Genomic DNA, 14,365 nt, shown 5'->3' with positions numbered 1-14,365 from the left:
AAGGACGCGAAGTTCATCCCATGCGAGGAAAACCATGGGTCCCTTTCGTGTCAGGCATCCACGGCGATGACAATATCAAGGGTAGACCGTACCAAGAGTCTAGCTACCTTGGAAGTCAGACATTCTGACTCCAATGCTACTGATCCTGCATAGCGTAGTTTGACATAGATTCCTCATATGATAGTATCCGAAGGCCAGACCTTTCGGAACAATGTAGTGTCATCTGTAGTTTTAATAATTTATTTAGACTTTTGTTTCTTAAGTTTTTGTGGTGGGTTATCGTCTACTTCGAGAAGTAAGTGTGTACTCGGACTTAGGCTAATGTTTTTGGAAGAGACATGAATCAAAAATTTGTGAATAGTCATGTTATTATCCTGTCGCCATCAAGAGCAAATTTCTCCGTAAGGTCTAGAACATAAGCATTTATACACGCTCAAAAACAGGCATGTATCCAATAGGACAAGCAACTTCAACCGTCTCCCCACCGTTCTTTGCCTCTCCTGTCACCTCACCCGAAACTGTAAACTGCTTCCACGACGCACCCTCAGGTAGATACACACGGCGCTCCCGCTGTCCATGCTTGAGAACAGGAGCAACTAGATATTTGTTTCCGAACATGTATTGATCCTCTACCTCCCATGCCTTTTTGTCTCCGGGAAAGCTGTAGAACAACGGCCGAATAACGGGGTCACCTTTGATGTGAGCCTCATTCATGATACCGCGAACGTAGTCTCTGAGCCTCTCACGGAGTAATATGTAGGCCTTGCAAATAGCAAAAACTTCCTCGCCATAGGACCAGACCTCGTTGTTTGCGCCCGAAGCACACCAGCTTCCTCCCGAGTTACCGAACTGTGGCTGTCGTGGCTCTCGGTCACCATGAAGGCGGAAAACCGGGCAAAAGGCACCCCATTGGAACCACCTAACAAAGAGTTCTCTGAAATCAGGGTCGTTGGGATCACCTCCGTGGAATCCGCCAATATCGGTGGTCCACCAGGACATTCCCGCCAGACCGGCGTTCAAGCCAGCGGCAATCTGGTCGCGGAAGGATCCCCAGCTACTGGCGATATCTCCAGACCAGAGCAGTGCACCGTACTTCTGGCTACCCGCCCACGCACATCGGACAAGATTCACGACTTTGTCCTGCCCAGCCTCTCTCATGCCCTCGTAAAAGCCTTGGCTGTAGAACTTTGGATATGAGTTTCCAATCATCTGGTTCGGGCCCTTGTAGTAGCGATAATTGTCGAAGTCGTACATTGTATATTCTGGTTCCGCTTCGTCAAGCCAGAAGACCTTAATCCCCTTATCAAAGTAGTTAGCTTTAGCCTTGGACCAGACGTAAGAGCGCGCGGCCGGGTTCGTGGCATCAAAATGGCTGCAGCTGGTATGGCCTTCCATTGCAAGGGTCAAGCCACGGTCTTGGCGAATCAAAAGCCCCTTAGTGACCATTTCCTCGTAGTTCTCTGAAAGCCGGTCGACGGTAGGCCAGATTGAGACCATGAGCTCAATCCCGAGAGACTTAAGCTCCGCAATCATGGCCTCTGCAAGAGTGTAAGCAAATACCATCGTGTGGCTTTGGAATCCACCAACAAAGAGCAGGAAAAAGGGAAAGCAAAGTGCTAGCTTACCAGGGTCGGGCCAAAAGGTTGGGTCAAACTTCCATTCTCCTTCTTTAGGCCAGTGGAAGAAGTCCACAACGATAACATCCATCGGGAGGCCGAGTTCCTTTTTATGCCTGCGAGCGACATTCAAAATCTCCTCCTGAGTTTGATAGCGCAGTTTGCACTGCCAAAATCCGAGGCCATACTCCGGCATTTCAGGGACTTTGCCCGTGATGTCTGTGTATGCTCTCAGGATTTCCTCGGGGGTGTCTCCAGCAACAATCCAGTAGTCCAAGATGCGAGTGGATGTAGCCTCAAAGGTCGTCATATTCTTCCCAAAAACAGCGCGGCCAACAGACGGGTTATTCCACAAGAAGCCGTATCCTAGGGAGGAAATGGCAAATGGGATGCTGGCCTGCGAGTTGCGCTGGGCAAGTTCTAGGTCGGCGCCCTTAAGATTCAGATAAGGCTGCTGGTACTGACCCATGCCATATATCTTTTCGTTCGGATCGAGAGACTCAAATCGGGCAGTGACGTGCCATGATTCGGATCCTAACCGGGGCTTGAACTCTCTGGGCTCTATGCGCAGAGCGCTGGCCTTGGGATCAGTTGGGTCAACACGGCTCCGCGAAAATTCTTCCAATATTATCTCCCCTTTTTGATTGGTAAGAAGAAGTTTGCCACGAGCCGATAACGTGGCGGTAATTTTGCCGTTGCTCAGGGTACCAGTTTTGTCGTGCGCGATGGAGAGCTTCACAGACGCGGGCACGGTTTCATCAAGAGCCCAATTATCTGCGGGGAAGGACGGCTCACGCGTGGAACGGATGCGGATTGCATTTGGGCCCCATGCGTCTAAGCGTAAGGTCTCGTTGTCATGGCGGAAAGTAAGAGACGACGCATCAGAGATGAAAGTCATGGTGAGTTACTAGGCGGCGACGGCAACGACAGGGAGGAAGTGAACGCAAGGATTCCACCGGACTCGCGGAATGCGTCTCATATATTTCACTCTCGCTAGGCCAATTTGGCTCTGGAACTTGCACCGCAATTCTCAGTCCCGCCGGACAAGAAGCATCCGACTCAGAGTGGGGGAGACCCCCGCGCAGCGGCTCCAGCCTCTTGGATTTGGGGGTAAATCCTCGGGTAAATTCCTAAACCCTTTTAGGTATATTTTAGCATCTATGCGGTCTATTAGTAGTTCCAATATAATCACAATCTAGGAGCTTAGATGAATAGTCATATCTGGTGGCAAATAACATGGAACTATAGATGTTGTACGTACGCCCCATTTGCAGAGCTAGGGTAAGCGCGCAAAGACATGGTGACGCCACGAAAGTTGGGCAATGCAACTGGGAAGGAGAAGACATCAAAACTTTAACATATGGTGAACCCTCAAAATGGCTTCAAGACAGTCATACTATTCACGGAACGAGCGTTGAAGGATAATTGTATTTTATATTTGAAAATAAAATGGTTTCATGAACCGCGTGCTTTCGAATAGAATGGAATATATATGCTACTTCAAAGGAGAGGAAAGACTGGCAATGGACCGATCACACTTGCCCTATGCGAGGTAGCCAAGATCGACTGGCCATACAATCCTAGCTATCGCGACCTTGGAAGTTCAATGAGAGAATTTGCAAGAGGATACTTATTCCTCTTTGGTGTCACGGAATATGAGCGTAGTGAACTGTGGAGGAACACTACCACCAGCAACAGGTGTCTTTCCAATGATAGCTCTGATACCCGCTTCCTCTTCGTCAGTCAGCGAGATTTCAAGAGCACGCCAGTTCTCTTCCAGATATTTGATCCTTCTAGTACCTGGAATTGGGAAGATATCGTTTCCCTGCTTCAGGAGCCAGGCGAGAGCCAGTTGAGACAAGGTGCAACCTTTCTTGTCAGCGACAGCCTTGATTTGTTCTGCAACTTTGGCATTATGCTCTCGCTGTCCTTCTTGAAACCGCGGCATCATTCCTCGACTATCGGTACTGCCGACGGGATCTCCACCACTGAAGCTTGAGGTGAGTAAACCTCTACTCAAGGGTGTCGCTGCGACGATAGCGATTCCGAGTTCACGGCATGTAGCGAGAGCATCAGTCCCATTGGGGCCCTCGATTTCGCGATCAAAGAGAGAATACCCCGGCTGGTATGCAGTAACGGCCCCAATCTTAGACGCTCGTCGAAGGGCGTTGGAGGATACCATTGAGAGTCCAATGTGCTTGATTTTGCCTTCACTACACAACTTGCGTTAATTTCCTTTTTTCATTTTCCACCCGTGGGATGAATTTGCCTACGCTTGTAGTTCCAGAAGGGCTCGCATGGTTTCTTCGATTGGTGTTACCGTATCAACATTGTGTGCATAGTCTAATTGACGACGATGGGAAGCCAGTAAGCTGGTTGGTTCTTGAATGTGGAAAGACAGCGTTGTTTAAAGACAAACTTACAGAGGTCAATGCTCTCAATACCCAGAGTTTTCAGAGTCACATCGCAAGCCTTCTTGCAGTACTGAGCCGAAGAATCGATCTCTAGAGTCTTGCTGCCTCTGACGTATCCGAACTTAGACGCAAGGAATATCTGATCCCGCTTTCCGGTTTTCTTAAACCATTTGGCCAAGAGTTCCTCGTTGTCACCATAAAAGCTTTTATCGGAGGTAAGAAACAAGCGGCGAATTAGATGCGGATCAGCTGGACTTACTCAGAAGTATCCCAGAATGTTGCGCCGATCTCAACTGCGCGGTCAAGCAGCGCGAAGCGTTCGTCGTCCGTAGGCAGGATACCGTAGCTTGGCGAGGTCATCATCATCAAGCCAAAGCCCAGAGCTGGCACGACGGGCCCATTCTTGCCAAGGGGGCGAGGACTATGAAACGTCGAAGTCATATTAAAGTGAAGACAGAATTTGGAGGATGAGGCTTTTTGAGTAGATTATGTTCTGCAAGGAAGGAGATAAGAGGGGGTTTTATACCCTGTCAAAGAGGATTACATAGGCTCTTTAGTCCGAATACCTCTAATATCCAAGCTATTGCATATGGATATTTTCGAAATGCTGGAAACGAATAGTGGATAATACCCTGAGCTTACCGTGGATTGCACTACCTCCACATTTTGAGTATCCAATAGACTTCCCAAAATGCCGAGCAAGCAAATCAGTTTCAAATTTCGAATATTTCCCATTTCCGAGCAATTCCATACCGAGATTTGCCGGAAATGTTTGAACTGAATAGTGGACGAGACCCCACTGAGCGTCAATCCAATAGACGGTCCAAAATGCCGAGCGGGCGAATCAATAAGCAGCATAGAAAAAAGTGCCCCGCAATGGCAAGAAGCTGGTCCCGGGCATCCATCCTCATTGATATTTGTCTTCGGCGGAACATCAAGATTCAGACTTTACGAAGATGTACTCCAAGGCCGGCTGTCGAACTTGCAAGTAAGTAGTAACGACTAAGTAAATACATGGGTAGCAGAATGCGCAGAAACATTAATGAAGCATTAGGATCCGAAAAGTCAAGTGTGACGAAAGCCATCCTTCCTGTCGCCGGTGTGTTTCGACTGGCCGTTCTTGCGACGGCTATGGTATTTGGGGAGGAATCAACGCCTCAGTGCGTTGTCAGGCCCTTCAAAGCTGCAGAGGTGGAGCTGTCCTCCCACGATCAACTGGCGCCCCCGTTCTTGTGACAAGTGCGCTAGAGAACGAATACCTTGATTGGTTCAGAAACCGCACGGTTCCCAAGCTTCCTGGCTCATTCATCTCAGAGTTTTGGTCCAGACTTCTTTTGCAGGCCAGCCTGACAGAGCCAGCAGTCTTGCATGCCAGCCTAGCGTTGAGCGCTGTTCACAAGGCAGGCGCAACAAATAGCAACAGTAGTGCTACGGAAAAGCTAGAGCAATTTGCTCTGCGTCATTACATCAAGGCGATTGATCATCTACACACCCACTTTGCGGCAAAAACCAGGGTGTCCTTCCAAACTATCCTCATTGCATGCGTAATCTTCGTTTCCCTTGAATTCCTTCGTGGCCACTTTGGGGCTGCCCAATCACATCTTCAAAACGGGTTCAAAATTATAAAGGAAGCCAATCTGCTCCCCGTGGAGCATGACTCGATATCGCTTTCATTTCCTCAAAGAACGAACAGGTCTCCTTCCCTCGCAAGTTTCTCTCTATCAAAGAAGCATGGCAATCATTGGACAGTCAAATGCATAAAACTTTGCGTTTGGCCCGTCTCAATCGACAACATAACGCAGGGAACGCATATCCACCCTGTTATCCTGCGTCAATCAGACAACAAAAAGAAATATTGAAGAGACTCAAGCAGTGGCACTCCGCATATAAGGCCTCGACTCGAACCATAAAAGGTCGTGGTTCACTTGATGAACAGAAGGCATACCTTATTTTGGGCATATATCATACAATGACAACCATAATGGCCGAGCTATGCTCATATCCCGACAATGAAATGGCCTCCGACACCCAAGTCTACCAATTTTCTCGCTTAATGAAGCAAATGGGAACCCTCTACGATGTCAGCAGGGCTGAGTGGGATACAATCCCGGTTGATAATCGTGTTAACATTGCGAGGTCTATTGTGGATGTGGGCTGCATTGCGCCCCTCTATTACGTGGCCGTGAAATGTCGAGTCCATCACCTCAGACTACAGGCAGTCCGATTGCTTGAATCGCTCTTCCATAGAGAAGGAATTTGGGATGCGAGAGCCACTGCGTGTGTTGCGCGCAAGGTAATGGAACTTGAAGAAGGCGATTTCTTTCCTGCCGCCGACCAATCTGATGAAGTTTCTATTGTCCGCTGTCAAGTACCACCGATACTACCTGAACATTACAGAATACGTAATGTTGGATTTGTGTTATCTGGAAACCCCGCGGAGAGGATCTTCCTGCTTGGTTCGAGGCACGAAGGCAAGGACGTCCGAAGCTGCATGGCGGAATATCACATGAGTTCGCAGAGCTGGGTTGATATGTGATGGTGGCCAGCGGATTAGTCCCAAGAATTTGACGGTTTTGTACAAGCTTCGAGCGAAGAAATAAATATCGTTTTGCTAGATTCTATTTCGGGGGCTTTATTGAATATAGAAGATACTCTCCCGGTCGATCAACTGCTTGCCATGTGCAATTCAGGTATCTATCCTAACCCAAATTATGAGGTGTCTCTCCTCTCCCACTCGCTTACTGCCAGATACTCCATGCCTCCAAAGAAAGCTCTCACAAGCGCCGTGGCGTGGACACTAGTTTGACAGACGGTCCCCGCTAACGCAGAATTGGTATACGCTTTTCCTTTTTACCATGGTAACTAAATCGTTCTATTCATTAACATTTCAACCCCTCCGCCACCCATGGATCCATCCTTGACGGGGTTCCACACCAGCGGCCCGTTCACCCTTGTCGATCCCATGGGAACGGGTCCACTCCACGGGGAAGAGCGTCATAACCATGGCCAACCAGGCCAGAATCACTACTAACTATCTGACAGGTATAGACCGCCAAGCGAAGTCTGTGACAGGCGGAGAAAATCCTAGGCTCAGACCACTCACAAGTGATCCCGAGCGCAAAACCGGCCAGTCAGGGTGCCAAACAGGTGCTCCGGACTCTCACTTCTCCCGTCCTGCAGGTTATTTTTAACTCGTCACCGTCCTTTCCCCTCGGCGCTTGCTGCTGTCCCCAGTCGGCCCGACTAGCCCTTCTTCCCCTGTCACCCCCTGCCCCTCCATGCAGCTCAAGAACATCATCCGTCTTTCTCTCCTTTTCCTCGACCCATGTCGGTTATCTCATGTAATCTGCTCCCCTCCCTTCTTCCTCCAAATCTAGCCACTCGAATCTGCGCAGGATCGTGATCAGAGTCTTGGCTATCCAGATCGGTCTTTCTTCTGGGACCTGGCCTTCCCCGCCACCGATTTGTGCGACTAGGGGGAGCCTTCTATTAATACCACACCGCGAGATTGGTTCTTGTGGCTGCAGCAAACGATTTCACCAATCGACCGTCGGCGATCTTTGCCTCAGACTGTGTTGTGATCGAAAAATTACTGGTGGACTCAGATCTTCGCTTCCCATCCCTCAAATCCCCCCGCCACATCCTCTGAGACGCCCGTGCGACTCACGATACCTTACTTCGGCGGACTATCTGTTTCTGGAGGGCCTGGATTTCCACCACTTGGGGTGTTGCGCAAGTGGCTATAATATCGGGATTCCCCTGGATGCGTCGTGACCTGTGTCAACCCACTGGCAGTGGCCTGGAGATCAACACGCCCAAAGAGATTGTCCTCGCGTCCTTAAGGGTTTCGGATGGGAAGCAGCACTCCCCGTTGCGGTCCCTTCCCACCGATATACACCCATTAGGCGCGGAGGAGGTCGGCATATTTTGCAATGTCGCTCAAACAGGTGAGAGATACGGGGACTAGCACGCAGGAACTCGAGAGCTGACGGCTCGTCGGTAGGAAATTGAAACTTGGGTTCAGGCTCTGGACGCTTATGACAACCAAGACTTCGAAGAAGCTCTCCGCTGTTTTGATGCAATTGCGGATACATCGAAGATCCTTTTCAATTGCGGGGTTATATATGCAACTCTCGGGGAACATGACAAGGCAGTAAGTCCAACCACCAGACAAAACGATGAATTTCGCTGACGGCCGCAGGTGGAATGCTACCAACGCGCAGTTGGGCTCGACCGATATTTGGCAATTGCTTACTTTCAGCAAGGCGTTTCCAATTTCCTGCTTGGAGATTTCGAAGAAGCATTGGTCAATTTCAATGATACACTGCTGTATCTGCGAGGGAATACCTCGATCGACTACGAGCAGCTAGGCCTCAAATTCCGCCTTTACTCGTGTGAAGTGTTGTTCAATCGTGGACTATGCTACATCTACCTACAACAAATGGGTCCGGGCTTGCAGGATCTTCAGTATGCCGCAAAGGAGAAAGTCACGACAGACCATGATGTGATTCACGATGCGATACGTGAGAATGCTGATGTATGTCTGCTCTGCGCGTTTATGATATTTTACTCACACGCCCCCAGGGTTACACGGTATTCTCAATCCCAGTCGGGGTTCTCTACCGGCCAAACGCAGCCAAAGTCAAGAATCTCAAAACCAAAGATTATTTAGGCAAAGCCCGACTCATCGCCGCATCTGACCGCAATCAAGGAGCAGAGTCCCAGTGGAGACCGCTGGTAATTGATCGCGCTGCACTTGAAGACCGAGAGGGAGTATCGTTTGCGGCCACGAACCTCGTTCACAAGAATCTCAGCAGCCGCACTCGACAGCAGTCTGAGCCTCCAATGAACCGTAATGTGTTTCCACCCACACCGCCACCCGATGACAGGACAGCAAGGGAAAGTTCAGCCTCTGGGAGTGGCAGCGCATCTCTACACAATGGCCCATCGTCTCTACGGGGCGGCCGGCCGCCACGTCTCGATCTGGACCGGACAGGTGCCAGTCTAGACCGTCGCCCTGGAGGCCCCGCGCAAGTCTCAATGGAGAAACCCCGGATAGGAACTACGCGAACAGCATCAGAGCCTCGCGGGCCGCCGCCGTCACGAAATAACATGCGAGGCTTCGCGCAAGATCCTGGAGTTTGGACTCGCGAACCTCAAGGAGGACACCGAAGGAATCTCAGCGACACTGCCTATTCCCCCGCTGGGAGCTACGCAGATACAGATTCGTACAATTCTCCACCACAGCGGCATGCCAATAACCCTAACTGGGGTCGAGGACACCGACACCAACCACCTCAATACATTGACGAGGAAGAGGAGTATGACAGCGACATCTGTGACGGAGACGCTCCCAACGACGGAGCCTTTGATATTGTCGGTGCCACCCTAGGCGACTCACTGGTATCGCAACGGAGAACACAATCTCCCGGGCGAGCCACGCGGCGTGGTCCCTCGCGACAGCGAACCGATGTCAAACGCTTCCGAACGAAAGTGCACGCGCCAGACGATACACGGTATATTATGGTTGCGTCAGATGTCACATTCGCCGATTTCGAAACGCGCATCCGCGAGAAATTCGGGTTCCGGTGTCCGCTTAAGATGAAAGTACAGGATGATGGTGACATGATTACCATGGTTGACCAAGAGGATTTGGATCTGTTGCTGAGCTCGGCCCGGGAGGTCGCTCGGCGGGAGAGGACGGAAATGGGAAAATTGGAGGTAGGTTCTTTTTTTATCTCATCTTGGTGATACTGATGCTGACGGTGTCCTAGATATGGGTGGAGGAACGGTCTATGATTTGAGTTTGGGGTTGGGGTTGAGGCCGTTGGTTCGGGGCGTTTTAATATTTGCCGGCTTGTTGATATTAGCATCTTGGTTTTGTCTATACCCTAGGTCCTGCGAATGGAATACCAGCATCGTTTTCAGAGAGATATCCCCTTTTGTTCTGTGTTTGTCATCTTAGAGGGATCAGGACGTTGGAATCATGGCTCGTATTCGTGGTGTTAACAGGTCAAGCTTTCAGCCAAGCGCGTAGACGGGCGGGCTCTATTTGTCGAACACAATCAACTCCGTATTCAAGGTGACAAAAATGTACCCAAGGTACACAGCCCGATGGTAAATTCTTGAGATGTACGGATACACGGAGTCCATAGATATAAACCAGCGGTCTAAGCTCCTAACAAAGATGGCACTCAACCATACCTGCTAACACTGAAATAGGGCATGCGAAGCCACATTAGCAGCGAAAGGGTCGCGTGGATTGAGATATACCGGTGATCCAGACGTATAATCAGTAACAAAGGGTGGGAGGCTATTTATACCGCTGTTGTTGTGAACGCGGGCAATATCATTGTTGACCTTGTTCTGTATGGGACGGCTTGCCGGGTAGGCTTGCACTTTCCGGTCTAGCCGAAAAATCGAAACAGGAAGCTTGTTTTGCTCTGGTAAATGTCCCAGTTCAGGATGATAGGAAGTGTTCGAAATGTCAAAAACAAGGAACGCGCGAGTTGACCGCTTCTGCTTTGCCAGCAGTCTTAGGTGTGGTAGGTGGTCGTAGGTGATGTGATCCAGTAAAAGGTTGTCTTTGAGAACTTCGAAAGCCACTGGGAGTAAGTCCTCCGAAGCAGACAAAGACTCCTCCCAATATACATTCAGGTTCGAGATAACGACGAGAACACAATGAGGCTTGTGTTCCGCCATCTAGAGGCCTATTTTTATCAGTTCTATTATCTGTAGCATCAATATCTAGGTAAATCACTATCCACAGTCTTAAAAATAATATTATATAGTGTTTCAGGTCAACAAAGCTGTGCTGCGGCCGTGGCTCGGTCCAAGGAACTGCCCGCTCCGGGACGCGACACGGACCAAATACGCAGGATCGACGTTGACGTTTGTTGACAGCTCTCCAATTCCAATTACCACCACCCAACGCAACCATGACCGACCTCACTCCTGCGCTCAACACGCTGCTCTCAGCCAAGCATGCAGCCCCAGTACCTACCCCCGAATCCCGTCTACCAAGCACAGAGACGGCAGACGAGTTCCTGAAGGAGGCATACCGAATCGTCAGTCCGCACCTACACTAACACCTACCTACAATTGAGCTAATGGAACTTGGCGCGAAAACAGAACTCACATATCCAATCCCTACTGCAATACCTCCAATCCATCCGGCACGCCTACCTCTCCACCACAGCCCCGCGCCACAACACCAGCTTCAACAACACGAATCCCAAATCCCGAAACAGCAACCCACACCACAGTCACGCCCCCTCAAAAACACAAACCCATCTCACCGACCCCGAGCGTGATGCGGTCGACTCCTCAACCGCGCTCCTGCTCCGCGACTTAGCAGCCTCCATCTCCAACCTCGCCTCGGCGGAGTCCCTCCGCGTGGAAACAGAAGCGACAGTGCTACGCAAGAAATATGGACACGGCGCTGCGCATTCGCTGCTCTGGCGGTGGGCTGGTGGGGCCGGCGCACTGGGTGAGAGTGGTGGCGATGATGCAGAGTCGAGCCGGGGGAAATCTGAAGAGCAGATTCATGCCGAGGGATGTGCGCGAGCTATACGGACTGTTAGGGAGGGTGTACTGTGGTTTCTGAGACGGGGGCTGGAGGGCGCGGTGAGTGTGCAGCGGAGTATGGTTGAGAAGCGCATTGAGAGGGTGCGCGAGAAGGAGAAGAGTGTTTTGTATAAGGCTGCTGCTGGAAGTGCTGGGTCTGGGGTGAACGATGTTTCGTCTCCGAGTGGCAGTGGTGTGCCTGGCAAAACATCCCCGAATCCGGCTTCATACGGCGGTCCCTCGAAACCACCGCCGCAGCCAACACCCGACGCAGCGGTTCTCAGCGACGCGGACACAGCACAGATCGAAGCACAGCTCTCGCCGGAGCAATTGCAGCTCTTTGCAGAGGAGAACGACTCCATGCTACGACATTATCAGGATACCCTGGGGAAAGTCCAGTATGTATTCTCCTCTTGCTTCCTTCTTCACGTCTCCCATTCGGAGATATCGGTACAGAACACTAACACCAAACCACTATCAAAAGAAACGCCGAAAAATCCCTTCTAGAAATCTCCTCCCTCCAAGAAACGCTGGTCTCCCACCTCTCCACACAAGAAGAGTTCATCACGCAGCTGGTCACAGACGCGGAGTTGACATCGTCGAATGTCGGCAAGGGCAATCGCGAGCTGAAGCGTGCAACGGAGAGGCGGAGTACGGCACAGGCCGTGTTTTGGGGGACTGTTGGGTTGTGTACGGGGCTTGTGGTTTGGGATTTGGTCTTCTAGAAGGGTATGTCAGGAAAGGTGGGTTGGTTGTCTGTTGTATATTCATTTGGCCTCGGTGGTTTCTGGGGTTGATGGTATTCCGCCTGTTGCATACACCAAGTAGCAATGTATATATTACCTTATTCCCAGGGTTACAGCCTGTGCAACATCCTTGAATCCGAGGTGAGTTCGATATAGATAGGTATTCACGCAATGATAATATCACCATCTAACAACAAACACAAGCCAAAGACCCAACCAAAAATCTCAGTGTATTCAATCAGAAATCCCAAACATAGGTCTACAACATATAATAGAATGCAGTGCACAGCACGACAGTCATCCATCCAACGTCCGGCTGACCGTAACTATCTGAAGATGCCCAAAACAACAGCAAGAGTGTATATAGAAAGGAATCCAACCCTCAACCCGGCGTCAGGCTAACTTTGAGCTTGCGCAGAAGCCCTAAGCCTAAACCCAAGCCTAAGCTTAAGAAGTCTCACGGACGACGCTGTCAACAGCTTCGGCGAAGTAGTCCAGGTTATGCGAGTTCAGACCGGCCATGGAGATGCGGCCGTTCTTGGTCTGTGGCTCCACGTCAGCAAGCCTGCACCAATGATTCCAAAGGGAAAAGGAAGAGACTCACCATGTACACATGCCACTTATCCCTCAACACCTTAACCTGCGCCTCGCTCAACCCCGTAAAGCTGAACATGCCAATCTGATCGGTAATATGCGCCCAGCTTCCCGGGGTGCCCTTCTCCTCCAGACGAGCCCTCAAGCCCTTCCTCATCTCCTGAATCCTCCCACTCATAGTCCGCAGATCAGCCTCCCACTCCTTGAACAGGGCCGGATCATTCAAGACCCGACTAGCAATCCTAGCCCCGTAAGCAGGCGGATTCGAGATCTCTGACCGCTGCAGGATGGCCAGCTGGCTGGCGATATGGGCCGATGCATTGGAAGCGTCAGCGCCCGGCGCAGAGACGAAGTGGAACGCGCCGGTGCGCTCGCCGTACAGACCAAAGTTCTTGGCGAAGGACTGCGCAACGCACAGCTCGAATCCCTGCTCGACGAAATACTGGATCGCCCATGCGTCGCGCGCAAGGTTGCCGGAGGCGAAGCCCTGGTAGGCGCAGTCGAAGAATGGGAAGTGGTGTTTCTGCTTCATGACGGTCGCTATTTGCTTCCACTGCTCCTGGGTCGGGTCGACGCCTGTGGGATTGTGCGCGCATGCGTGCAGCAGGATCACTGAGCCAGCGGGCGCGCCTTGGAGGGCCTGCAGCATGCCATCGAAGTCGAGCCCCTTGGTCTGCTTCGAGAAGTACGGGTAGTTACCCAGGGTGAGGCCGACATTGGTGAAGATCTGGTGGTGATTTGCCCATGTTGGCGAGGAGAGGTAGAGGGCTGGTTTGTTGGGGTGGAATTTCGAGAGGAAGAGTCCGCCGAGATGGACGGCGCCGGTTCCCGAGATGGTCTGCAGGGAGCAGATCTGGTGGGGCGTTAGCACGTAGTAGTGTGATCGGGGGTGTTTTCGCGAGGACATACCCGTTTCTCTCGGATGGCGGGAGAATCAGACCCGACGATGAGTTTCTGCGCGGCGGCGGTGAACTCGGGCAGGCCGCCGATGGAGAGGTATTCGTGGTTGAGGGTCGGGTCGTTGTGGATGGCGTTGTCGGCCTTTTGTCTCGTTAGCAGGGAATGGCAATCGCAATGAGTAGCGACAGATAAGAGGGAGAACGAGAGAGCGGATGGGCCATTACATACCTTCTTAACAACAGGCAAAACCCACGGCTTCGCATTATCGTCGCGGTAGGCACCAATGCCCAGATCAACCTTGTTCTCAGCGGGGTCCTCGCGATAGGCCTTCATGAGACCGAACAAGGGATCCTCAGGCGCAGCGGCCACGGCTTGCGCGGTGAAGACAGGAGTTGTGGAACCCATGATGTGGTTGGAGAGTGCAGAGAGACGGGTGGAGGGGGAAGAAGAAGATGTTGTTGAAGGGGCCATGTTGGCGGGCTGGGCTTGGATGATCACTAAATACCTTACCCCGGACGGGACCGATTGT

The 14,365-nt window shown here is 51.3% G+C and overlaps 5 protein-coding genes across 5 annotated transcripts; 2 read left to right on the top strand and 3 right to left on the bottom strand.

Moving 5' to 3' along the window:
- Nucleotides 1-423: 423 nt before the first annotated feature.
- Nucleotides 424-2,514, bottom strand: N7474_010788 (glycoside hydrolase family 31 protein; the record flags this gene model as incomplete). Its single annotated transcript, XM_057202198.1, has 1 exon — nucleotides 424-2,514. One exon carries the CDS (start codon nucleotides 2,512-2,514, stop codon nucleotides 424-426), a length of 2,091 nt encoding a protein of 696 aa, XP_057047482.1.
- Nucleotides 2,515-3,246: 732 nt separating this feature from the next.
- N7474_010787 (uncharacterized protein) lies at nucleotides 3,247-4,471 on the bottom strand (the record flags this gene model as incomplete). Its single annotated transcript, XM_057202197.1, has 4 exons — nucleotides 3,247-3,829; nucleotides 3,890-3,959; nucleotides 4,040-4,233; nucleotides 4,290-4,471. 4 exons carry the CDS (start codon nucleotides 4,469-4,471, stop codon nucleotides 3,247-3,249), a joined length of 1,029 nt encoding a protein of 342 aa, XP_057047481.1.
- A 3,491-nt stretch (nucleotides 4,472-7,962) lies between these two features.
- N7474_010786 (putative PB1 domain protein) lies at nucleotides 7,963-9,834 on the top strand (the record flags this gene model as incomplete). Its single annotated transcript, XM_057202196.1, has 5 exons — nucleotides 7,963-7,977; nucleotides 8,034-8,183; nucleotides 8,232-8,567; nucleotides 8,615-9,751; nucleotides 9,805-9,834. 5 exons carry the CDS (start codon nucleotides 7,963-7,965, stop codon nucleotides 9,832-9,834), a joined length of 1,668 nt encoding a protein of 555 aa, XP_057047480.1.
- Nucleotides 9,835-10,968: 1,134 nt separating this feature from the next.
- N7474_010785 (uncharacterized protein) lies at nucleotides 10,969-12,321 on the top strand (the record flags this gene model as incomplete). The annotated part of the gene is made up of 3 exons (XM_057202195.1): nucleotides 10,969-11,097; nucleotides 11,162-11,994; nucleotides 12,081-12,321. The coding sequence occupies 3 exons, from the start codon at nucleotides 10,969-10,971 to the stop codon at nucleotides 12,319-12,321; spliced, it is 1,203 nt and encodes a 400-aa protein (XP_057047479.1).
- Nucleotides 12,322-12,789: 468 nt separating this feature from the next.
- On the bottom strand, nucleotides 12,790-14,307 carry N7474_010784 (aspartate aminotransferase; the record flags this gene model as incomplete). The annotated part of the gene is made up of 3 exons (XM_057202194.1): nucleotides 12,790-12,891; nucleotides 12,947-13,789; nucleotides 13,846-14,307. 3 exons carry the CDS (start codon nucleotides 14,305-14,307, stop codon nucleotides 12,790-12,792), a joined length of 1,407 nt encoding a protein of 468 aa, XP_057047478.1.
- Between the last annotated feature and the right edge of the window lie 58 nt (nucleotides 14,308-14,365).

Source organism: Penicillium riverlandense (assembly GCF_028828495.1).
Source record: "Penicillium riverlandense strain IBT 135883 chromosome Unknown utg000011l_segment0_segment0, whole genome shotgun sequence".
Lineage (NCBI taxonomy): Eukaryota > Fungi > Ascomycota > Eurotiomycetes > Eurotiales > Aspergillaceae > Penicillium > Penicillium riverlandense.
This window is presented reverse-complemented; position numbering and strand designations above follow the sequence as displayed.